The sequence below is a fragment of the Nerophis ophidion genome, linkage group LG06, assembly GCF_033978795.1.
Source record: "Nerophis ophidion isolate RoL-2023_Sa linkage group LG06, RoL_Noph_v1.0, whole genome shotgun sequence".
NCBI lineage: Eukaryota > Metazoa > Chordata > Actinopteri > Syngnathiformes > Syngnathidae > Nerophis > Nerophis ophidion.
The window spans coordinates 26,287,169-26,314,356 of NC_084616.1; the positions used below are offsets into that span (position 1 = coordinate 26,287,169).

The 27,188-nt window shown below is 37.8% G+C and overlaps 1 protein-coding gene across 5 annotated transcripts in view; it reads left to right on the plus strand.

Annotated features, from left to right (window-relative positions):
• LOC133554441 (microphthalmia-associated transcription factor-like) overlaps positions 1-27,188 on the plus strand; it is a 90,004-nt gene that overhangs the window by 56,105 nt on the left and 6,711 nt on the right. For 3 of the 5 annotated variants that reach the window (XM_061903216.1, XM_061903218.1, XM_061903219.1), the window contains 7 exons: positions 10,112-10,327; positions 10,404-10,499; positions 14,576-14,693; positions 14,804-14,896; positions 14,972-15,025; positions 15,108-15,183; positions 20,078-20,225. In XM_061903216.1, coding sequence (XP_061759200.1) covers positions 10,112-10,327; positions 10,404-10,499; positions 14,576-14,693; positions 14,804-14,896; positions 14,972-15,025; positions 15,108-15,183; positions 20,078-20,225 — 801 coding nt within the window. Of the gene's footprint in view, positions 1-8,242; positions 8,383-10,111; positions 10,328-10,403; positions 10,500-14,575; positions 14,694-14,803; positions 14,897-14,971; positions 15,026-15,107; positions 15,184-20,077; positions 20,226-27,188 lie in introns of those variants that run through there. The other 2 variants (XM_061903220.1, XM_061903217.1) reach the window with 2 other exon arrangements.

Sequence of the window (27,188 nt, forward strand, 5' to 3'; positions counted from 1 at the left end):
TCATAAAACCACTGTCAGTAACTACAGTTGGTCGCAGCATCTGTACATGCAAGTTTAAACTCTCCTATGCAAAGCGAAAGCCATTTATCAACAACACACAGGAACGCAGCCGGCTCCCCTGGGCCCGAGCTCATCTAAGATGGACTGATGCAAACTGGAAAAGTGTTCTGTGGTCTGACAAGTCCACATTTCAAATTATATTTGGAAACTGTGGACGTGGTGTCCTCTGGAACTAAGAGGAAAATAACCATGCAGATTGTTCTAGGCGCAAAGTTCAAAAGCCAGCATCTGTGATGGTATGGGGCTGTATAAGTGCCCAAGGCATGGGTAACTTACGCTTCTGTGAAGGCACCATTGATGCTGAATAGTCCATACAGGTTTTGGAGCAACATATGTGGTCATCCAAGCAACGTTATCATGGACGCCCCTGCTTCTTTCAGCAAAACAATGCCAAGCCACATGTTACAACAGCGTGGCTTCGTAGTAAAAGAGTGCGGGTACCTTCCTGGCCCGCCTGCAGTCCAGACATGTCTCCCATCGAAAATAAGTGGCGCATTATGAAGCGTAAAATACGACAACAAGACCCTGGACTGTTGAACAACTTAAACTGTACATCAAGCAAGAATGGTAAAGAATTCCACTTTCAAAGCTTCAACAATTAGTTTCCTCAATTCCCAAACGTTTATTGAGTGTTGTTAAAAGAAAAGGTAATGTAACAAAGTGGTGAACATGCCCTTTCCCAACTACTTTGGCACATGTTGCAGCCATGAAATTCTAAGTTAATTATTATTTGCAAAAAAAAAAAAGTTTATGAGTTTGAACATCATATATCTTGTCTTTGTAGTGCAATCAATTGAATTTTGGTTGAAAAAGATTTGCAAATCATTGCATTCCGTTTATATTTACATCTAACACAATTTCCCAACCCATATGGAAACGGGGGTTTGTATTTTCTCACGGAGTTGTGGACAAAGGGGTGTACCTCGCCCCATCCTTTCTTGTGAAAGACTGAACATTTTTTGGGAAGGTGTTTTTATACCCAATCATGGCACCCACCTGTTCCCAATTAGCCTGCACACCTGTGGGGTGTTCCAAATAAGTGTTTGATGAGCATTCCTCAACTTTATCAGTATTTTTTGCCACCTTTCCCAACTTCTTTGTCACGTGTTGCTGGCATTAAAATCTAAAATTAATGATTCTTTGCGAAATAAAAAATGTTTATGAGTTTGAACACCAAATATGTTGTCTTTGTAGCATATTCAACTGAATATGGGTTGAAAATGATTAGCAAATCATTGTATTCCGTTTATATTTACATCTAACACAATTTCCCAACTCATATGGAAACAGGGTTTGTAAGTTCCACTGAGCACGTTTAGCCGTCACACAAAGTGCTCCATTCTTCTTGTGCGAATGGGTCATTCGTGTTCAAGTGTCCTGTAGGAACATCATAAAATGCCTAAAACCATGCAAGTCGAAAAATAATCACACGGCCCCCCTCCACACTACAGCAGTGTGCTTTGTACATATTTCTGTTAAATACTTCTGACTCTAAATGTCTTGTGTTGCTAATGCCCTTGGGGCTGTTGATGGCTCCAAAACCATCTGAAAGACAACAAGCCTTCTTGTTTGCTGTGGTTGCAGATGTAGTCTGTTAGTTGTGTGTGTTGGGATAACATTAAGTGACAGTGCTGCTGCTTTAATCTTTGCCATCCTTTCCAACAGGGAGATTCACATTTTACTGTAAAGCAATGAATCAATTCCCATCCCTGAGTTTTGATAGTCAGAATTTAATTCAACTTCAGTGATCAAACACCACAGTATATATTGACAAGACTGGCCATTCCAGTTTGAGGCATTTATCCCCCAAGGGCCTCAAGTAAAGTCTAGCCAGTGAGATTATTTAAGTATGTGTGATAAATAAAGAAATTGTTGAGGACGAAAACAAGCTTGAAAACTTCAAATCTTGATTTTTCACATAGAGCTATGACCAATAGAAATTTAGAGCAAACATATTAGATCTCTTAGATTGCTTTGACAATGTGCTTTTTGTGGCAATACAGCTAAAAGAGATTTACTTAAATCATGTTAAAAAATAACACATTCGGACGTGACAGGAAGTATTTGCTTTAAAAAAAAACAACAACAACAATGATATTCTTTATTTTGATCACTAATTAATCCAGAAATGCACATTTAACCAAACACAGTGAAGTAATTGTGTGGTGTAACACAGAGGAGTATTTAGACACTGTTCTTTTGAATGTTGGGAACTTGAACCTGCGGCGTGACATGTAGTCAATGTCCTTTGGCAAAGATTTTGTGAAGAAACATTCATTCACTGACATGACACCCTTCAGTTCAGTTCAAAATTTGTAAGACAAACAGTTTTGTCACAAATTCCCAAAATCACAAGAGTGCTCCTAGTGTATAGAGGAACTTGAACCACTGTGAACACATTGGCAGATCTTTGCTAGCAAACAGAACACTGTTGTCCAAACTTGTAATTTACATAATCGAGGTGTTCTTCAAGGCACCCCTTTAAGTCCTCTCCTTTTTGGCAGTTACCATTTTTTGAAATGTGATTTATGTAACTAAGGTGTCGCTGTAGCTTGTTTACTTCAGATGCAGTCTATAGTCATTTGTTTAACGTCTTTAGTTGTACTAGTAGTGTTCCTCAAGGTTCTATTTTAGGTTCTCTCTTTTTTTTATCATTTGGGCTATTCAACTGGTTATTTAAAAAAAAAAAAAAACTTGTGAGAAACTTACATTTTTGCAGCAGATTCTTAAAAACAAAGAGTGCGTCACAGAGATGATCTTTGATTTACTTTTTTGCAGATGCTCCTTCAAAACAGCAGATCGACCAACATCAAATGTCTACTGTAGAGGACTCTGGTTCTCAGGATTATACACAATACGACTAATACGACCAAGTCCTCAGCTTTCTGGAAATTTGGCCCCCCAAATCATTCAGTTGAATATCTCTGCTTTAGAGAATATAACATGGTAGGGGTTTTCTTCCACCACTGAAAAACATTTTCTGGAGCATACGTGTACAAGTGAAGGTGGTGGTGGTATTTTTTTTTTTTTTGCTTAACCCTAACCTAGAAACTAAAAATCAATTCATTTAGCCTTAATGGGGAAAAAACAATTGATTTTGTCAAACCACTTCACACAATGAACTTCGTGTTTATTTAGTTTGTTTTGCTCTGTGATTGTAACCTAGGATTACCTGCTCACGTTGTTAACACATTCACTTGCTTTTCAGAGTTGTGCACACTAAAATGACATAATATCATAACAGACAAATTATGTTCTTGTTTATTACATGCATATTTATAGACTTTTGCAGATTCTGACCTTGTCATCATGCATGCACTGTTGAATTGTGTTTTACACAGCAGTGTAATAAATTAAACAGCCGCAATACACCTTTATTACCATTCTGTGTCAAATGTGCGAGGAGACAAGGACAGCTTTGCTCTTTGCTTGCTGGCAGCAATGGTCCTCACAAAGCTGTAAACTGATGTCTCTGTGAAAGCTGTGCAGTTAAACACCGCAACTGTGATCACATTTACGTAGTAAAAAGTGGGGGTCATAAGGTCATTACAATTGTTGCAAAAGCCGTCTGTATGTTATTTTGCCGTTACTGATGTTTGTGCATGTAACAAAATATCAAATGTAAATTTAGTTAGCTTCATTTGAATTGTTTTAAACACCGGGACTCAAAGGGGGCTAGTACAATTCTAACCTAACAACTACACACACAAAAATATACCATATTTTTCGGACTGGAAGTCGCAGTTTTTTTCATAGTTTGGCCGGGGGTGCGACATATACTCCGGAGCGATTTATGTGTGAAATTATTAACACATTACCGTAAAATATCAAATAATATTATTTATCTCATTCGCGGAAGAGACAAAGAAAATGTCAGCAATCGTCACACCCACGTCAGCAATCGTCACATACACGTCAACCAATAAGAATTTGGCGGGGGAGGGTCATGGCAGAAGTGCATTGTGGGTCATGGAATGCTAACTGCTATATGCTATATGCTACTGCCGTAGCTATTAACATGGATCATTTCATTTTTGGCGGTAACTTATAAAAACTGAGAAGGGCTGAACAAAAATTGGACCGAAAAGGAAATCATGTACTGCAGATTATAAACTGGACGTAGTGAAATATGCAGCAGAAAACGACAAGAGGATTCGGGGCATACCTTTGGAGTTTGCAGAGCTGTTTAAAAGCGACATCGTGGAAGAAGATTTCATCGGATTTATCGATTAGGAGTGACAGATTGTTTGGTAAACATATAGCATGTTCTATATGTTATAGTTATTTGAATGACTCTTACCATAATATGTTACGTTAACATACCAAGCACGTTCTCAGTTGGTTATTTATGCGTCGTATAACGTACACTTATTCAGCCTGTTTTTCACTATTCTTTATTTATTTTAAATTGCCTTTCAAATGTCTATTCTTGGTGTTGGATTTTATCAAATAAATTTCCCCCCAAAATGCGACTTATACTCCAGTACGACGTATATATGTTTTTTTCCTTCTTTATTATGCGTTTTCGGCCGGTGCGACGTATACTCCGGAGCGATTTATAATCCGAAAAACACGGTATGTTATCAATTTCATGTTCAAGTTTACAAAATATGTTATGAAGTGTACAGTAACCAAGTGGCTAAATTACCAAACAACTGCTGTGGTATTTAGATCCGATGATTCCGATCTAAGGGAGTAATTGTTGTATTCTGTTTTTAAAAAATAATAATAATAATAGTGGCAATTTTAATATAAATGTATAAACATGAATATGGTTACATGATTATTTGTATTTGCATGTATTTATTTGCGCACACGCACGCATGCATGCACACACACACACACACACACACACACACGCACACACACAAACACAAAAACAGTTTACAATGTAAAGCAAAACACATGTGAGGGAAAGGTTAAGAAGACCCTAAGGCAGTGGTGTCAAACTCATTTTAGCTCAGGAGCCGCATGGAGAAAAATCTATTCCCACATAGGCTGGACTGATAAAATCATGGCATGATAACATAAAAATATAACTATGACAACTTCAGACTCTTATCTTTGTTTTATTTTGGCCCAAAATAGAACAAGCACATTCTGAAAATGTACATATCACAAATATTCCTCTTGACAAAACACTTCAAGTTATTTGAAAATGTTGAGGAAATAATTGGTGCCGCTGCAAAAACACCCTCAACAACACGCTGTCACAGGATACCTACAAAGCCATTAAACTGTAAAGCACAGCCTATCTGGGATTGTACAGAATACAAAATACATGATAAATACAAACTTTTTAAGGTATCAAATACCTCATTTTTAATTTCCTCATATTAATCCTGTGCGTATTCAACAAACCATACAAACTGAGGTAGAAACTATTCAGTTGAGTTACTCCCTGCCTAGGAGGCATCACTGTGTATGGATAGAAAAATAAAAGATGTGCAATGCATGACCAAATTCAACAAACCAAACATATGAACTTAAGAGACTGACAGTATTGCAGTAAATCACACACCGTTCACTTTCCTTAAATTTCCACAGAAGACAATCATTCACATTACATCAAGGTGCAATGTCTCATGCAGCATTTTAAATGGGGTTACCAATTATTTAGTTTACTCCTGAAACCTGGCATCTTTAAGTTATCACAAGTGAATAAATACCAGGTGTCACATCTTGAGTGGCAGACAATTTCAGGATGTTATTCAAATGCTTGAGCTTGAGCCTTGACTTTAGCTTTGTTTTATTGATGCTCATTACAGAGAAACCTTGCTTACAAAGATGTTTGGGTTCCCATTCACTTTTGTGAAAAAATAGGAGGAAGATCATTTTTCTTGGAACACTCTGCGTCCGCTTTTCTGGAAAATGAGGGATCCAAAGCATTTGGTTTTACGTTGGTTTGAAGGGGAGTAGCTGCAACTCTGCTTTAATGTGTACCTCTTGCTTGGCCCCGGTGTAAACCAGTTGCTTGCCAAACAGAATAGCTGTTCTGACATTTAATGGACACATTGAAAACAGCAGTTTCTTACATTTTAAAATGCAGCTTATTTTTACATTTGGTAAACTCATCTCTCGGGCCAGATTAAACATCATGTTATTTGTTCCGCGAAAAGCCTTGGACTTATTTGTCCTTTCTTACTAAATGTATTCAACTTTCCATTTAGACAGAAAAAAATACATGTCAAAAACATGGAAGCTAAGATAACTGATACTTTAATCGATGTCCTCGCACACTGTTCAGCTATACACCACCCAAAGAAAGACAGGTATGTGAGATATATGTATGCATTTTAGATTTATAACACTGTTTGCTGTATATAAACGGGATAGTGGACAATACGTCAATTGTGCACACTTTGTATAGTTATACACAATACAGAATAAAAACTACCAGTAGTTTGTTTTTTCATGTATGAAACTATTTTAGTGATATGTTATCCAACATTTGAGAACAATGCTTAATTTCAGCTAAAATATAACAACACACAGTAAAGTTAGTGTAAAAATTTACATATTGAAATAATCATGAAGTGCAGGTCTTGTTGTGAATTAATTTTTTGAGGTGCTCTGCAATAATAAATAATGAAAAAACGTGATGTCAAGACAATCTTTTTAAAAAAGCCTTTCTATAGACGTGCATGCTGGTTGTAGCTATTGGGCTGTTTCTAGTTTCATATTTTATTTATTTTTATTATTACTATTACACTGTGGCACTTTGAGGTTTTTTGCTCAACGTAAAGTGCTTTTTACAAATAAAATATATTATTATTATCATTATTATTATTAACTTCAAATATGTGTTATGCTTTATATTTTAGTCAACAAAATTGACTGTAATTTTAGTCGACGAAAATGTTGAGGAATTTAGTCGACCAAACTAAACTAAAACCTAATTTATTTAAATGACTAAAATATGACCACAACTTAAATACATGTTCATCAAAAGTGTATGACTAAAACTCAATGCTGTCAAATTTAACACAGATACCATTGTTTTGTTTACCCAGACTTGCACATTATACAGGTCAAGTACAGTATTTTGATCCGGATTAGAATAACATCATTCTGTCTATTTTCAGGATTTATGTCAGTGTGACTAAATAATGTTTAAGGGCTTTCTCATTGTTGTTCAATGTGACTCAATTGTCTCGCTTTAATTCCCATTGGTGATTATTATTGCAGTGCCAACTGTGCAAAGTATCCTTCAGTTGTGAGATAACAAAGCTTGGTCTATGTTCATTTACGGGATAGCGAATCACCTTCTTTCCCAAAGGCTCTCGGTAAGAGCTGTAAATATCTCTCCATCCCCCTACCCTTTTTGCTGTTGTCAGCTTTATAACCTCGGAATAGCAATTTGCAGCCCAAAGCGACCTGAGACATACCTGCGGGACGCGTGTTAACACACCTCACATGGGCATCGGGGCAATGATTTTGTATCCCAGCATGAAGAGGAGACTGTTTGTGCTCTTGTGACAGTCGCAGGAACACAGGAACTGATTGTGTGGTATTAAAGAGGTGACAGGTGAAGGGAACAAATAGAGCTGCTGAACAAAGTTCATATTTTGAAATAAATGATGTGTCTGAACAAGAGGTGCACTGACCTCGCAAATAATTTGTTTTGTTGGTCCTGTGTTTACTGTGTGTGTAGCCTGACAAGTAGCAGAGGAAATGTCAGCGGTAGTGGAACATTCAACCCAAGCCTGTGACCACTTCAGCCAGGCTCAATCACTAATCGTAGCAAAAATAAATATTGCAAAAATAAGTTATTGGTTGTTGACTGTGTCTAGTTTTGCAAATTAAAAGTAAGAGACACAGGAGGATTGGGATTGCAAAGAACAAAGGTATAATAGGCTTCTTTATGTTGTGCTGATGTGGGCCTGCTTGCCAAGCATCCACAGGGTTAAAAAAGTGGATGGGCCCAAGTAAAAGCCTAAGGCAGGTTTGTACTGAAGAGGTGGCCCTGGCCAAACAAAGGCCCTAACTGTTAGTGCAACATCCTCACATCAAGTGATACGCCATAAAGGAATAACTTCAGTTTTTACATGAAACAACACCAATTTGAAAAGGCTCATTGTGTCCGCTGCTACTCTCTAACACGCATAACTAATTACGTTTTTTTTTTTTTCTTGGCATTTAAAGATGAGCCGGCGGTGGCTGTCCTCGCAGCTGGCTCAGTCTTAAGCTAAGAGCAGGCAGTTCTTCATACTGTAGCTTGGAACTTAGTTTAGGCCTGAAAGTTAAGATCCTGGTACTTAGCTTGGACATCCTAAATTTGTGTCAATAATGCTTGAGATGCTTGGATATCACCCTTATGAGGTATGTTTGAAATTGTTCTTTCCCAGAAAAGTACTTTTTTTAACTTTTATATTTTCAGCATAGTGGCATTGAACAAATCAAAAGAAAGGAAGGTTGGATTTTTATGTTTGAACTTGTACTCAGCACATACTGCTCCAAGTTGTGGTATTTACTAATGATCTCCAGAAGCCAAATGAAAGTGAGAAATTGGGTTTTTTGATCAGCGTTTGTAACTTGAAACTTTTGTTGTCTTTTTATATATTAAATTCAGGTTGGCCGTACAGTGACCTACAATAATGACAATAGCGTGTCTGTCATTGCCATTGTTAAGAAAAATTACTTTGATATTAGTGGACCAGGCATGACACCGCTCATAGTTTTAGTCGTCGCGTTAACCTTGCATGTAGTGTACGAACTATGCTGGGCACTAAAATGATCAATAATTATTTAAAGACAGGACGCTACAACACATACCTTTTTTATTTCATATTTATTACACACTTTTATTTGTTTGTCATCATTATCCTTTGATAACATCTGCGCCATTTCCATTCTACTTGTTGTCTACAGCGCTAATTATTAATGACAGAAATGCATACATCAATCTACTGTTAAATCTCTCAAGGAAGTGACCCGACAAGAATAGGAACCAATGGTTCAAAAGGTTTTCTTTTTAGGGGTTTATTTGTAGCTATTTTCTGATTATATATTATCACAATAACATGGTGTTAATCAAATCAAATATGCTAATTCAAATAACATCCACAAGAGTTACCAAGGCTCAAGGTGTTTATTCTGTCATTACAATAAAAACACTTATATGCTAGAAATGGGTAACACCTGTACAGCGCTTTTCTACCTTCCAGGTACTCAAAGCACTATTTCCTTTATTCGCATACTGATTACAAGGCCCTAGCTACGACTCATTAGGAGCAAGGGTGAAGGGTCTTGCTCAAGGACACAACGGACGTGACTAGGACGGCAGAAGCCGGGGATCGAACCAGTAACCCCTTAGGTTGCTGGCACGGCCGCTCAACCAACCGAGCCACACATTCCCCACGAACACAAAATTAATATTAGAAAAGTAGTCACATTCGGCAGGGTTTTGTGTATCCAGTGATGTAATATGTAGTTCGACATTCATTCCTTTTATTTTCTTGTCACTAATTCATTTCAAACACAAAAAAAAACATTTACCAGTGGTTCTTATACTTATTTCACCAAGTTCCACCTCAGAAAACACTTGGCTCTCCAAGTATCACTTTAAAGACCAACAGTAAAATACAGTAGCGTAATAGGCCCATATATTTATTAAAAACAACACTTATATGTAATTTTTTGACCACTGTAACATTACATACAGTTTGACCAGTAACACTGTTTGAATACAGGAAAATACAATTCCCTTAATAAATGATTCTTTAACATACCGATAGATGGAGCCCATGTAGCACAGTTTGAAAAGCACTGCTCTACTCAATTTTAACTACTACGCATATGTGATACCATTTTCATCAGAAAAAAAGAAAGAATTATTAAAAGAAAATAAACCAAAGTAACATGCTATGTGTCCGAAAAGTAGCAGGAAGAAGCAAAAGCTTGTATTGTCCTGCCCCTAATAGAGCAACCACTAACCACATTTAATATTTTCACATCTTCATACAGTGGATAGAATAAGTGCTTTTGGGTTTTGTTAGTCAATATTTAGCTTTCAGGCTCATGTCTTTGGTTTTCTTTGGGTTCACAACAGGTGCAGACTCACCTGGAGAACCCGACTAAGTATCACATCCAGCGCTCGCAGCAGCAGCAGGTCAAGCAGTACCTGGGAAAGCTTGGCTCGCAGGTGTTGAGCTTGCCCTGTCCCAACCAGTGCTCTGACCACGGGGGCATGCCGCCAGGGCCGGGCAACAGCGCCCCCAACAGCCCTATGGCCTTACTCACCCTGAACTCTAACTGCGAGAAAGAGGTCAATGCTTTCATTCAATTCCTGCAGAAGACTTATTTTAGTGATATTTTCCTTAAATTGCCGCCTCTGGTTTTAGATGGATGATGTCATCGACGACATTATTAGTCTGGAGTCAAGTTACAGTGATGATATCCTCGGCCTGATGGACCCCGGACTTTCGATGGCCAACACGGTATGTTTCTAATCACATTAGGGGGTTGCTGTTGAAAATAAATTTATTGTTGAGTTATCAATCATCATTATTAAGTGGAAATTTAAATATTGTAACGTAATTAACCCATTGCCGCCCAGAAACACTCAAAATCCCTTAAATGTCTCTGGCAAAGCATTTTTGGCGTTTTCTCTCCGCTTGCGCAAATTAATAATAGATAGTGACAGGTTACAGAACCAAACAAATCATAATGGAAGACACTAAACAGCACGTTGGCCTTCTTGATGGGAAATTTAAGTCGAACAAAAGCAAGACAGAAGCAGTCGACTGACAAAGTATGTTCCACACTGTGCAAGAAGTAATTTCCTTTTCACCAAAGCATTTCCAGTCTAAAATAATGCATCAATAACACAATAGGAGTAACAGATCTACATTGATGTGGATAATCTTTGTTGTCCTATTGATTTCCAAACTGGGATGACTTGCTTAACGGTATTAATAATGTATCACGGTAAAACCTTCGATGGTAAGTATTAATGTTTTGAATTAAAATCATCATAAAACCACAATTAACAACTGCACCTTGATTAACCTATGGCTAGATGAAATGCTAACTTAAATGCTAATATAAATACAATAGACCAGGGGTCACCAACCTTTTTGAAACCAAGAGCTACTTCTTGGGTATTGATTAATGAGAAGAGCTACCAGTTTGATACACACTTAAATACATTGCCAGAAATAGCCAATTTGCTCAATTTACCTTGAATAAATAAATCTATTTATATATATATATATAAAAAATGGGTATTTCTGTCTGTCATTCCGTCATACATTTTTTTTCCTTTTACGGAAGGTTTTTTGTAGAGAATAAATGATAAAAAAAAACACTTAATTGAATGGTTTAAAAGAGGAGAAAACACGAAAAAAATTTAAATTAAATTTTTAAACATAAATTATCTTCAATTTCGACTCTTTAAAATTCGAAATTCAACCGAAAAAAATTAAGAGGAAAACAAGCTAATTTGAATCTTTTTTTTAAAGAAAGAAAGAATTTATGGAACATCATTAGTAATGTTTCCTGATTAAGATTAATTTTAGAATTTTCATGACATGTTTTAAATAGGTTAAAATCCAATCTGCACTTTGTTAGAATATATAACAAATTGGACCAAGCTATATTTCTAACAAAGACAAATCATTATTTCTTCTAGATTTTCCAGAACAAAATTTTTTAAAGAAATTCAAAAGACTTTGAAATAAGATTTAAGTTTGAAGAAATATTTCACAAATATTCTTTGTCGAAAACACAGAAGCTAAAGTGAATAATTAAATTAAAATGTATTTATTATTCTTTACAATAAAAAAAAATACTTGGACATTGATTTAAATTTTCAGGAAAGAAGAGGAAGGGATTTAAAAGGTAAAAAGGTATATGTGTTTAAAATCCTAAAATCATTTTTATGGTTGTATTTTTTCTCTAAAATTTTCTTTCTGAAAGTTATAAGAAGCAAAGTAAAATTTGAGTTTTGTCTCTCTTAGAACTAAAAATGTCGAGCAAAGCGAGACCAGCTTGGTAGTAAATAAATAAAATTTAAAAAAATAGAGGCAGCACACTGGTAAGTGCTGCTATTTGAGCTATTTTTAGAACAGGCCAGCGGGCTACTCATCTGGTCCTTACGGGCACCGTGTTGGGGACCCCTGCAATAGACATTAATATATTTCCCCATTAAAAAAAGGACATACCCCAAACTTTTATAAACACATCACTGTCTGAGCAACTGAACTATTTCAATTTTGCACATTCAACATACATGCTGGGCTCTTGAGAGTGATTGATCTTTTTGTAGATAAATGACACGCAGGTGTCTACTTCAGGAAGTAAACCTGCATTAAGTCACATAAACCTCAATCGTTTGCCTTCATCATTAAAAAAAAACTTTCACAAATTAAAAAGCGGAATAATAAACACCTTTAATCACTAAAATAACATATTAGGTAACAATATGATGGTAATATATTATTAAATTTTTTTTTCAGATGAAACTTGGTTAAAAAATTTCAGTGTGTTTATAAATACTTTTTTAACACGTTTGAAAATTCAGTGATCGTAATCATAACCGTGATTTTTTTGGTATCAATAAGCGTAATATGAAATGTTTATATTGTTACATCCCTATAACCAAAATTGGAGGTGTTGTAATCTCCATTTAAAATTGCTAATGCTAAATAATAGCATGCATATATTATATCCAATATAAATCAGCATTGAACTAGCTTGTGAAGTGTAGTCTTACTTTGGAAGACTTTCTTTTAGGCATGTCTGCTTGGTAGGCATAGAAAAATTGCAACGTTACGCTAAAGACAGTCCGCTATGGAAACGTCTGTTTGCCCGCCGAGTTTAATCCGATACTGAGTCTGCAATGGGACAAGACATCACATGCAATTCGGAAATTTGTACAATTTGATTTCACCTAAATCGGTGCTCAGTAGTTCCGAGTAGGACTGCACGATTAATCCACATCGAATCGACATCAAGGTTTTATTTAGTGCAATTACGTAACCGCAAGAGGCTGAGGTTTGTTTGTCTATCACCGCCGTCACCGGCATTTGAGTAACAGACAACATGTTCCGCAATCAGAATCGATGAGCCTGATGTTTTTTTGCTTAGTTATTGAGAGAGAAAGAGGTCTCACTCGGTGCACCTGAGCGTGCTTATTTAACAGTAGAATTAACTAAACGCAATGAGCCCTCATTTTAGTCATTCACATTCTCTGTCTCGGTGGGTGGAGAGCGACTCAGAAAAACCGCCAGCTGCACACACACAGGAAGCACGGACAGGAAGCCTTGTGACTCGCTAGTGAGAAGTTCTGCTAAAGTTAGGAGTAAAAAAATATCATTAAAAAAGCCAAATGTACCGTTGTGCTTCAAATCGGATAGGAATTATGAGACCATCAACACAGACGAACGAGGGAGAATGCCAACTTAGTTTTTCAAACTGGGGAAAAAAATGTACTTTACAACGTTCAATATTTATTTAGGTTAATGTTTTGCTTGGAGAAATTAGTCCATTTTATTTTTTGCTTTGTTTATCTATTCAGAATGAAGATAGTTTCCTTCCAATTCCAGTGCAATGGTAAACAATTCTACAGTACTGAGAAATAAAACTTTATATCCTATAAAATGATTCCTTGTATTTTTTTTATATATTATAATTACATTACATTACAATCAATTATTTCTTCAGTTTAAGAGCATGATGTAGACCAGGGGTCGGGAACCTTTTTGACTGAGAGAGCCATGAAAGCCAAATACTTTAAAATGTATTTTCGTGAGAGCCATATCATATTTTTTAACACTGAATACAACCAAATGCATGCATTTTTTAAGTAAGACCAACATTTTTAGAGTATAATAAGTCTCTAATTCTTTTGAATAACATTGTTATTCCTTGAACAGGTGCGGTAGAAAACCGATGGATCGATTAAAATGCATGAGAATGTTTTATATTTTGAACGTTATTTTTAACATCGTGATTACCAGCGGAATTATTCATTACTTATCGTGTTAAGCAATGTCAGCTAAGATTTATCTGAGAGCCAGATGTAGTCATCAAAAGAGCCACATCTGGCTCTAGAGCCATAGGTTCCATATCCCTGATGTAGACAAAAGCTTGAAAGTAAATTATTGCAAATTGTTCTAATGTGTGACACCTTGAGACCAGAATATGTTGATTGACAGTCTGCAAGTAACATGTCTCCTTTCACTCGTTATTTATGAAGTTTTATGCATTCATATGTATAAAATCTAAAAAACGCAAATGAATCGCAATTTTGGATGGAAAAATCGCAACTGGAATTGTTTTCAAAATTGTGTAGCCCTAGTTGAGACAGAATTCAGCCTGTATCTTCAAAAGTACCAAGTTCAGTATCCTTCCCTTGTTAATGGTGTGCTTTTAGTTCATATGTTTTCACTTTTTCTCTTTCAAAATGAAACCATAAATAATATATATTAAAAATCTAACATTTTAATTGTTTCACAGCACCGTCAATAAACCAATAACCATTCTAAGACTAACAAATGTGTCCCCATTTAAGATCCCGGTGCCAGGCAACCTCATGGACATGTATGGAAACCAGGGCATGTCCCAGCAAGGTCTGCCTATCAGCAACTCCTGTCCTGCCAACCTGCCCAACATCAAAAGGGAATACTCAGGTACACAAATTGGTGTGTCATTGCTTAAAGAGATTTACTCTCCAGCTCATAATGTTGAATTGTCTTTTATGTGCAACATGACGCTAAAGCCAACATCATCTCTCACATAGTGTCACAAGCGCCGGCTATCATGCACATGCTGGATAAGTCTGCAACCTGTGGGAAATTTGACAACTATCAGAGGCCTGAAGGGTTTCCTGTTGGTACGTGCGTTTGTTTTAACTTACAAATGTTATACCGTTATCAGCATGTGCTCTGACCTATGTGTTTCCCAAAAGTAGAGGTAAGAGCTCTTGCAAAGGAAAGACAGAAAAAGGACAACCACAACTTGAGTGAGTGTTGCATTTCACTGGGGAACAATCACTGAGATGTCACTTAAATAAAATGTCTACTTTTTTTTCTTTCTTTTTTTAGTTGAGAGAAGACGGCGGTTTAACATCAATGATCGAATTAAGGAACTGGGAACTTTAATTCCAAAGTCAAATGACCCGTGAGTTACTCTTTTTACAGGCATAACATCTTGAATGGTAAATGGGTTGTACAAACCCGGTTTCCATATGAGTTGGGAAATTGTGTTAGATGTAAATATAAACGGAATACAATGATTTGCAAACCCTTTTCAACCCATATTCAATTGAATGCACTACAAAGACAAGATATTTGATGTTCAAACTCATAAACTTTTTTTTTTTTTTGCAAATAATAATTAACTTAGAATTTCATGGCTGCAACATGTGCCAAAGTAGTTGGGAAAGGGCATGTTTACCACTGTGTTACATCAACTTTTCTTTTAACAACACTCAATAAACGTTTGGGAACTAAGGAAACTAATAGTTGAAGCTTTGAAAGTGGAATTATTTCCTATTCTTGTTTTATGTAGAGCTTCAGTCGTTCAACAGTCCGGGGTCTCCGCTGTTGTATTTTACGCTTCATAATGCGCCACACATTTTTGATGGTAGACAGGTGTGGACTGCAGGCGGGCCAGGAAAGTACCCGCACTCTTTTACTACGAAGCCATGCTGTTGTAACACGTGGATTGGCATTGTCTTTCTAAAATAAACAGGGGCGTCCATGATAACTTTGCTTGGATGACAACATATGTTGCTCCAAAACCTGTCTGGACCATTCAGCATTAATGGTGCCTTCACAGATGTGTAAGTTACCCATGCCTTGGGCACTAATACACCCCCATACCATCACAGATGCTGGCTTTCGAACTTTGCGCCTATAACAATCCGGATGGTTATTTTCCTCTTTTTTCCGGAGGATACCACATCCACAGTTTCCAAATATAATTGGAAATGTGGACTCGTCAGACCACAGAACACTTTTCCACTTTGCATCAGTCCATCAAAGATGTGCTCGGGCCCAGCGAAGCCTCCGGTGTTTCTGGGTGATAAATGGGTTTTGCTTTGCATAGTATATTTCCAATTTGCACTTACAGATGTAGCGACCAACTGCAGTTACTGACAGTGGTTTTCTGAAGTGTTCCTGAGCCCGTGTGGTGATATCCTTTACACACTGATGTCGGTTTCTGATGCAGTACCACCTGAGGGATCAAAGGTCCGTAATATCATCGCTTACGTGCAGTGATTTCTCCAGATTCTCTGAACCTTTTGATGATTTTTACGGACCGTAGATGGTAAAATCCCTAAATTCCTTGCAATGGCTCGTTGAGAAATGTTGTTCTAAAACTGTTCGACAATTTGCTTACAAAGTGGTGACCCTCGCCCCATCCTTGTTTGTGAATTACTTAGCATTTCATGGAAGCTGCTTTTATACCCAATCATGGCGCCCACCTGTTCCCAGTTAGCCTGCACACCTGTGGGATGTTCCAAATAACTTTATCAGTATTTATTGCCACCTTTCCCAACTTCTTTGTCACGGGTTGCTGGCATCAAATTCTAAAGTTAATGATTATTTGCAAACAAAAAAATGTCTGTCAGTTTGAACATCAAATATGTTGTCTTTGTAGCATATTCAACTGAATATGGGTTGAACATGATTTGTAAATCATTGTATTCCGTTTATATTTACATCTAACACAATTTCCCAACTCAAATGGAAACGGGGTTTGTCCTTTTATTGTGATTTTCTACCCCTTTTTAAAGAGCCCAAAGCGCTTTGACAGTATTTCCACATTCGCCCATTCACACACACATTCACACACTGACGGTGGGAGCTGCCATGCAAGGCGCTAACCAGGACCCATCAGGAGCAAGGGTGAAGTGTCTTGCCCAAGGACACAACGGACGTGACTAGGATGGTAGAAGGTGGGGATTGAACCAGTAACCCTCAGATTGTTGGCACAGCCACTCTACCAACTTCGCCACGCCGTCCTCTGAAGAGCAGGGATGCCCAAAGTGGGGCCCATGGGTCAAATTTGGCCCGTCGTGTCATATCATATTGCCTGCCAAATGTTGGCTACCAAACATAAAAGAAAAAAACGGCAGCTCAATCACCCTAATTTTAAGGTAAAGACAACATTCGTAGAGTTTTTCATCTTGCAATAATTTGGTGCAAAAAACACTGTAAATGTTATTGTAAAATTCTGGTGACTGATCTGCCAGTTTTTTTACTGTAAAAAAAAATCAGGCTAATTATTGCAATACAATTTAAGGACCCTTGCAGTACGGTAAAATTGTGACTTTTTGATGCTCCGTGGAAAAGAATAATCTTGAAAATCCTAAACACTTTGAAATGTAGCATACTCCATACATTTAATCTTTCTGGATAAAGTTTGAACGTGATCAGATGAAATATCTTAGTGGAACTGTTTACAGAACACCTGGAAATTGTGAACATTTCCTTTTCAATGTTTTCCGGTAAACATTTACATAAAAGATGCAAAGTTGTATGTTAAATGAATTAGGCTCACAGATTGTGTGACAATCTCGACTACCTTATATTTATATGTGGCGGTACAAGGCTAGATTCCTCCCTCGTGGGGCTGTTGCATGGTAAAAATCACTGTGTGACCCATAGGCCATTGGCACATTTTCACCTGACCTTTGGAGGCAAAACGTTTGGGCACCCGTGTTCTGGAGCCACATCACTGTATATTTACTTGTCACATTCAGCGGTAGGTAAATGGGGATTTAAAAATTCAATAATATATGTTCATAGAAAATATTATAGCCATGAAAGTATAATAATAAGGTTCCTTTTGTAACCACACCTACATATCAAAAATGCAAAATGGTTAATTCTACAGTTTGTACACTAATAGCGGCAAACCTAACTTCAAACATCAACACGGACGTCATAACGTCTACAAAACTCCCCTTTAAGCATTGCCACACATCACCAGCATTTTGTAACAAGGATGTGGTGATAGAAGGAAAATTCTAATATAATAAATCCATCTGTGGCAGCATAGGTGACAGTTATGTATAAGATTCACTTTTTTACATAATAATAATAATAGATTTTATTTGTAAAAAAAAAAAAGCACTTTACGTTGAGCAAGCAACCTCAAAGTGCCACAGTGTAAAAAATATAGTAATAATAATAATAAGAATAATAATAAAAAGATAATTAAAAAAAATAGAATATAAAACTAGAAACAGCCCAATAGCTAGAACCAGCATGCATGTCTATAAAAAGGCTTTTTTTAAAAGATGTGTTTTTAAGCCTTCTTTAAAAGCATCCACAGTCTGAGGTGCCCTCAGGTGGTCAGGGAGAGCGTTCCACAGACTGGGAGGAGCGGAGCAGAAAGCCCGGTCTCCCATAGTTCGTAGCTTTGTCCGTGGAGGTTGGAGGAGGTTAGCCTGTTTGGCGCGGAGGTGTCGTGTGGAGGATTTGGGGGTGAGCAGTTCTTTGAGGTAGAAGGGAGCATTTCCATGGAGGCACTGGGGAGTTGGTAGGGAGATTTTGAATTCAATTCTCAGTGGAACGGGAAGCCAGTGAAGGGATTTGAGAGTTGGTGTGATGTGGTCATGTTTCCGTAACTGCTGTGCGTTCAAAGACCCTCAACTAAAGTTAGAAACAAAGGTGTCAGTAATAGACAGGGGAAGACTTTAACTCCGAAGAAATAAAGTAATGATAATAATAATGATTTAATATTTAAATTCAGATTATCCATTGATGGTAATCCAATGTGTATCAGATAATCTCTACTGTACACTCTGAAATAAAGGACATCTTGACAGATTTATTATAATTTTCAAGTTAATTATGACAGGTTAATGATATTTTCTAGATATGTTAATCTCACTTCTAAAAAGTCAAAAACTAAAAAGAAAAAGAAGAAAAAGACCATTTCTACCAAATCCATGCATTAATTATTACTTAGTGCATTTAAACATGGCGTGTGTGTGGGGGGGGCGACATTGGTTTTAGTGTGGGCTTGGTGGTTTTTCGGAACCTGGTGTATGGGGGGCCAGAATGTGGTGCTATGACTCACATAACATTTGTTGCCTTTTCTTTGTGTGCATTAATACAAGGATTGTAACAGAAAAAGACAATAATTCAGCTGCTAAAAGGCAAACAAGACACATAATTATTAACTTTAACTTGTAATAATTATCATAGCTTTTAGGCGCTCATAACATAGCTCTCAATGAGCAGCTACAGGAAGACCCAAATCAGCTTTGAGCAAGGTGATCATGGATTCACAGTGTTACCTTACACTATTACCTGTGGGTGTGCAGTTAGGTTGCCTGATAGGTTGCCTGATAGCCTGTCCTTGACCACTAGCTCAAATAGACAGATTTGTATCCTTTTGTCATGTTTCTCCTCCTATAGTTGTTCAGCTAGTTAGCAAGAAGCTGCACTCTAACCAAAGTTCAGCAATATATTAAAGGTTACTTTTTACAGCTGCGGTATTAATTTTCTCCACGCTGTGGTTGTTGAGTGAAAATGAAAAACCTTACATGATAAATTCAAATTCATTCCCCTGCAAGTGTCCAAGCAGCTTCAACTTTTGAAAATAATTCAGTCGTCGTTCTTTTTCCGCCTTTAGCTGGACTATTCTTGTTTTTCTCAGCGTGTAAAATTGGAAACAAAGAAAGTTACACTGATAAGCCATTAGCAGACGTAACAACAGTGCAGAATTTATGTCCTGGGGGTGATGTGAGGGCAAGGGGGGGTGGAACCACAGGATGGCTCGTTCTAGACGCTGACCCTGTAATGTTGTACGTCACGGCTCGGTTACAAAAGACCGGAAAGCTATCTGAGATCACAGCCTGGGGTGAAATCTTGATGCTTTAGTGTAAACAAGGAATAAATCAGTTATGGTGGAGGCTTTTACACCGTGGTGTGTCGCGACTTCCGTGCAAAAGACACTCAATCTGCGTCGCTTTGCATTAGCAATATTGTCTCAGCAGTCCCGAGTGTCGGACATTAATATGTGTAAAGGATATGTCTGATTGTGTGATTCTCAGAGACATGCGCTGGAACAAGGGCACCATCCTCAAGGCGTCTGTGGACTACATAAGGAAGCTGCAGCGGGAGCAGCAAAGGGCCAAAGAAATGGAGGGCCGTCAGAGGAAGCTTGAAAATGCCAATCGGCATCTTATGCTAAGAATCCAGGTAGCTATTTTCATCATTTTATAGCCTGTTATGAGGTCACGCTAAAACTATAGTAGGCAACATACCCTACAAGGCCATCACCAACTTACAGTGTACCAGTATAAAGTAGTACCTCAATTTACGAACTTAATTGGTGCAGTGATGGACCTCTTAACTTAAAACACGTCTCAATATCATCATCAACATCCCAAATCAGGGAAATTAGTGAAAATAGATTTCGAAAAAACAGCACATTTTAACATGCAACATTTCTTTTAAAAATAAAAACGTACTTTTAAATGAGAAATATTTAGTAAAAACAAGACAATGGAATAGGGGTCCCTAAACTACGGCCAGCAACTACAATCTGGCCCACGTGACGTCCACCCCCCCAAAAAAAGTTTTTTTTTTCTTTTTTATGAATTTTATAAAATAATATAACAAGGGAATAAGCGGTAGGAAATGGATGGATGGATGGATGGATAATAGTGTACACTATTTACGTTGCAGAGTAAACTGTCTACGATATCGCTTTCATGCTGCTTCTTCGTCAAACCTACCATTAACAGCTTTTTCATATTTTCATGGATAAATGTCAGTCATTTATATATTATTTTAAAATCTTTGTCTGGCATTATGAACTAAATTTCCTTCAGTATGGTGCAGACTAGCAGTGATAAGATTGGTCATGTTTTTTGCTGAATTATTTCTTTAATTCAATAAATATAATTCGCTTCGACTAAGTAATTTCCTTCACATTCACTTTGTGCCTTCCATGCTTAGGAAAACAAAGTTATATCCATCTCTAGCTATAAGTTAATGCTAGCAAGTAAGACCAGGGTCCTCATGTATTCACCGTGCGTACGCACAAAAAAACTGGCATGCGCCCTTTTTCATGACAAAGTTGAGCTGTAACAAGAGTGAACTGGAAGTGGAAATTTGCGGTGCCTCATGCCAACTTCATGGTTTACATACGCATATTTCAACACGTTTTGGATAGAAAGTAATCATCAAGAACTGAAGGGAGGAAAAACCACGTTAAATGTATGCCTCGCATGCAAAATCATGCCAATCCCAGACTGACCTCTTCCATGCGTGCACCCTTAAGTGCGCCATGTTTGAGTACGGCTCAGAGGAATATTAGTGGTGGTGGCCTGTAGGTGTCATGTGTGCATGCAGGCGTTTGAGTAAGAGTTTGCTGACGACATTGAGAGGCCCGCTTTGTGTTAATGATCAGTACGAGTGCTGTCTTCCACTAACGATTTTCATTGTCAAAGTTACGAGCTCCATGAAGCATTAATGAAGCGAACAATTCAGCATGACATAGTTGTGACATGTGCAGACAGAGTGGAATGGCCTTTCCTCTTGGTGTCCGGCAGCTGATTTCCAGACGCGATAAATCAAGCCGGCGGACCTCGCCTCAATCGTCACATTGTGTGTTTGTTGTCCAGCTTAAAACAGCTCTTTTTAAATATTCCCTGCATTTAACTGACAGTTGTATCTTTTATTTACACTCACATGAAGATTTTACACAGTGGTTAATAAAGTATGGCTTTAAGCTGCACCACCATGGGAACCAGATAAAATGTACCTCTGCAAGCCTTACGACTGCTAATATTATCCTGCTAGAAATATATAACAAATGCTTCTAGGTTCATCACTTTGATTAATTGAAGTTGAATCAAAAATGTAATTTAATTATGAAAAACCAACTTTAATCATCGATCATGTCAAAACAAAAATATGTCCAAAACAACCTTCAACCTTTACAGGGGAACAGCACTTTTTTTGGAATTTTGCCTCTCGTTCAGAATCATTATGAAAAATATGATGATGTATGGATTATTTTTTTTAATGCATTCAAAATATTGAACATAAATAAAAGTCCGCTTACAGTAAAGCCAATAGGAGGTCCACTATTTCGCTAAAAAAATCCAATAAATACCCATTCAAAAAGCGCCAACAATATTCCATTTACATTTCGTGACTTGAACATGAGTGTGAATTTTGTCTGTCTATCTGTGTTGGCCCTGTGATGAGGTGGCGACTTGTCCAGGGTCGATTTCACCCGAATGCAGCTGAGATGGGCTCCAGCCCCCCCCCCCCCCCCCCCCCCCCCCCCCACACTACCACCCCGCTATAAATAGTTAGTGATAATACAAACTATTTATAGCGGGGCCTTGATCACTTCCATGTGTCCTTATGTTTACATTGTCCAGTAGTCTACTGCTTCCTCCCTTCCTTGCTCCCTGTAAGTTTATTCTAGATCATAAACCATGCATCTCACCTGCACAGAAGAAGCCCGAGTAGGTATTCCGACAAGTTGGTACACTTTGACAGCCATTTAGGACCTGGAAATGGTGAGGACTACACGAAAAGACGCTTGGTCCCACCTGTCCCAACCCCCACTTTCTTCGTGAAGATTATGAGGTATTCTTCACCGAAACGGGAATATTTGAACATCCTAGCAATCGACATCCTGATGACTGCTGACGTTGTACAGTAAGTAGTGTTTTATTATGTTTGTTGGCTCTCCTGAAGTCTGTGTTAGTAATAATCAGTGATGAAGGAACAAAAAGTCAACCTTGTGATGTGTTTTTGGAATTAATGCGCCACATTTGCTTAAAATGATTAAAATATGTCAATATTAAATGTTATCATAAATCTGCCGGTTACTTCATTATATATATACTTCCATCATGTATGGTATGTAAATTTAAATCCCTAGTGGAGGTATGTGAATGTTTTTTAAGGGCATTGTCGGCGGAATTGCAGGGCTCCCATAGGCTCCACTGTAAGCAGACTTTTGATCATATTTATTTAAGATTGAGAATGCAAAATAATATAATTAACATCCGTTGTCATGACTTTCATAATGATTGTGAACGATAGGCAAAGTTCCAAAAAGCGTGCAGTTCCCCTTTAATGCTTGCCAGTTGATATTGAGATGACCACTTGTAGCTTTTATACTTCATGAACTTCAAACAGTAAGGACTTTTCCATCATTTATTGACAAAATATTTTACCAACAACAGTACCTCAGCTTGACAAAAATGTTTGCCAAATATTTTCACCACAGTTTTCCTACGCCGTCTTGGTTATCGTACAGCCAAACGTCGCATTCAGCAAACTAGTTATTCTGCGTATATTTCCACAAACACAAGATCTTAAGCAGAGCGTCCCACAATTTGTGACTCAGCCCCTGTGTTTTTTTTCTACCCGGTACGGCTGCGAGATAACTTTTTATGGCGTCAAAGAAAGTTGCGAGTTGCAGCCTACTACTGTGGTGTTGTGGAATCCTGACAGTGTGACGAGTTGTGCTGTAAAGACCCGTCAAACACATTCGTTTGATTGTATCAGTTCAACAGGAGCTGTGGCCTGTGCCCAATACTGGCAGAACGACATCTGAGATTGCTATGGACTTGAATAAGATCAGTTGAACAAAGCAGTGTGAGCATGTGTTCTTGCATGTAACAAGAGTGCCGGCATTAAATTCAAGAAAAAAGTTGTAGCCAAGTACAAAAGTAGAATCCACGGAGTTCTTTATTCTATTCCTACCTCGCCTCCTCTCGCCGTTTTTGCCTGCTTGAATTTTTAAAGTAATGTTAAAGGTTTATTTAATTCATCATGTATATGTTGTTCACTGTTTGTTTGCATGTGAAACTTTAATTATTCTTTATATAAAGAGTTTTGTGTTAATATTTTGGGGTGTTTGTTTTTAATATTTCCCACTGGATGTGGATTTCGACAAAAATATTTGTCAAAGGTTTGCCCCAGTGTTTGTATGTTGTCTAAAGTTTTCATAAGACCAAACATTGCATTAAACAAGCTAAAATCTGTGAATCATTCCACAAACTCAAGGTCCCAAGCAAAGTGTCCCACAGGACTCAATTGCTGTACTTTTTAAAATTTAACACGGCTACACAATAACCCACCGTGGGGCCAGAGAAAGTTGCGAGTTGTAGGTGGCTTGCGAAGTCATGACAATGTCAAGTGTTACGGCCTAAAATGCTGTTTCGCACAAGTGTTTGATTGCATCATTCCAACAAAGTCAGGTGAGCAGTTGTGGTGCCTGCGCTTATGGATGTAACACTTCGATAAAAAAGTTAAGAAATTAGATTTTTCGAAAAAGCCGTAGCAATTTACACAAGTGGCATCCTCTTGTTTCCCTTGCTCCATCGCCGACCTGGTTTCCATATGCTGTCTCTATTATCGTACAGCCAAACATCGCATTTAACAAACGAGTTTATCCGCGTGTTATTCCACAAAAACAAGATCATATGCGGAGCGTTCCACGATTGGTGAGTCAGTCTCTGTTTTTTTTCTATTGGGTACGGCTGCGAAATAATAACCTGTTATGGGGCCAAAGAAAGTTGTAATTTGAAGCATGTGGCCATGATGTTGTGGTCTTATGACAGTGTGACTTATCGAGCCATAGCACAGCACGTGTGTAATTGTATCAGTTGAACAAAGTCGTGTGAGCATGCGCTCTTAGATGTAACCCTTTGATTAAAAAAAGTTTGAGAAACACTGGTGAATTCCCAGAAAATGGTACAAAGATGGTGTCTGCCCTTGCCGCTAAGTGTCTGTAAAGGGGAACTGCACTTTTTTTTATTTTATTTTGCCTATCATTGACAATCCTTATGTAAGACAAGCACACTTATGTCATTTTTATGCATTCAAACTAGTAAATAAATTTGAGCATAAGTTCGCTTACATAGGAAACTCTGGTAGTTGCTCTATTCTGCCTATAAAGCGCTTAAAAAAACATCCAAACACCTCCATCAAGGTTTTATATACAGAATGAAAAAAAAAAAATATATATATATATATATATATACATATATATATATATATATATATATATATATATATATATATATATATATATATATATATATGTAATGTTTACATATTTGGCTCATTTTAAGCATATGTGGCAGATTAATCTGAAAACCGCATCCCAAATTCTGTGTTTTCCTTCAACTACATCACTGATTATTACTCACTGCAGACATCATGAGAGCCAACATACATTTATAAAAATCACTTACTGTGCAATGTCTGCTGTCATTAGGATGTTGACTGCTTGGATGCTCATATATTCCCATTTAGACGAAAAATAACTCATAATCCTCGCAAAGAAAAACAGGGGGTGGAACCAAGCGTCTTTTCCGATTTTGTTTCGCCATTCCCCGGGTCTAAATTGGCTGTGAAAGTGTACCAATTCCTCAGTTTATGTCCACATCATTTTACTATTCAGGTGAGAGAGAGAGAGACAGGATTTATAATCTAGAATTAACTTTCACACACTAAATTGGTCCGAGTGTGTGAATGTTGTCTGTCTATCTGTGTTGGCCCTGCGATGAGGTGGCGACTTGTCCAGGGTATACCTCGCCTCCGCCCGAGTGCAGCTGAGATAGGCTCCAGCGAGCCTGAAAGGGACAAGTGGTTGAAAATGGATGGATGGATGCTGTGTGGTGAGAAAGCAGCTCACCGGCTGATGTCAATACAGCAGCATGAGGAAGTTGCCTCTCTCTGATCAATGCGGCGCTAAATGTAGGTCCTTGATGTTGGCGCTTATAAATAACAATATCGGTAATTCTTGGTTAATATTCAGGTCACGACAGGTAAATGGAGTAATTTTGGCGGTTTTGGGATGATGATGGGTCAAATGCAGAGAGTAAGTTCACCACACCTAGTGTGTGTGTGACTATCTGTGGTACTTTAACTTTAACTTATGTATTGAGTTTATAGTCAAAATAGACGCAATGATATCATGACTTAAAGGCCTACTGATTTAGTAAAGAACATCGACGATAAAGTTCGCAACTTTTGGTCGCTAATAGAAAAACCTTGCCTTTACCGGAAGTATGTGCGCGTGACGTCACGAAATGCAGAGCTCCACACATATTCTCATTGTTTTTAATGGGAGCCACCAGCAGTATGAGCAATTCGGACCGAGGAAGGGGACAATTTCCCCATCAATTTGAGCGAGGATGAAAGATTCGTGAATAAGGATATTGATACTGAAGTATTAGAAAAAAAGAAAAAAAAAGCGACGGCTCCGGGCGACGGCAGTGTGAGCGTTTCAGATGTAATTAGACACATTTACTAGGATAATTCTGGAAGATCCCTTATCTGCTTATTGTTTTAATAGTGTTTTAGTGAGATTTTAAATATTGTAAAGTAAAGATTGTAAAGACATACATCGAGGTCGGATGGCTGCGGTGAACACACACTGTCTCAGAAAGAAGCCGAGGAGCCAAGCTCACAGCTGCTGCGGGACGACGAATAATCCACTGATATCTTCGGTAAGATATATATCACAATTTCCCCATCCAAAAACATGCTGGTTGACGTAGAGAAAACATGTTGGCTGCTTCACAACAAACAAAGAAACACCGGCTGTATCTCGGTGCTAAAGACAGCTGAAATCCACCGCTTTCCACCAACAAAATTGTTCTTATTAAACGAACAAATAGCAAAAGATTCAGCAACACAGATGTCCAAAATACTGTGTAATGACGCCATGAACAGAGGCGACTTTTAGCTGTGTGTCGTGCAGCGCTAATATTTCCTTACAGTCGGTGACGTCACGCGTACGCGTCATCATTCCGCGACGTTTTCAACAAGAAACTCGCGGGAAATTTAAAATTACAATTTAGTCAACTAAAAAGGCCGTATTGGCATGTGTTGCGATGTTAATATTCGTCATTGATATATAAACTGTCAGACTGCGTGGTCGGTAGTAGTGGGTTTCAGTAGGCCTTTAATGGATCTCATTGTCGCTACCAGACTTTTATTTACAAGTTAAAAGGCATCAAAAAGGCATGCAGTTGCAAGAAAAAGTATGTGAACCCTTTGGCATTACTTGGATTTCTGCATAATTTGAGTATAAAATGAGTTCTGATTTTCATCTAAGTCACAACAACAGACAAACACAGTCTGCTTAAAGTAATAGTGCACGACAAAATTATTTAT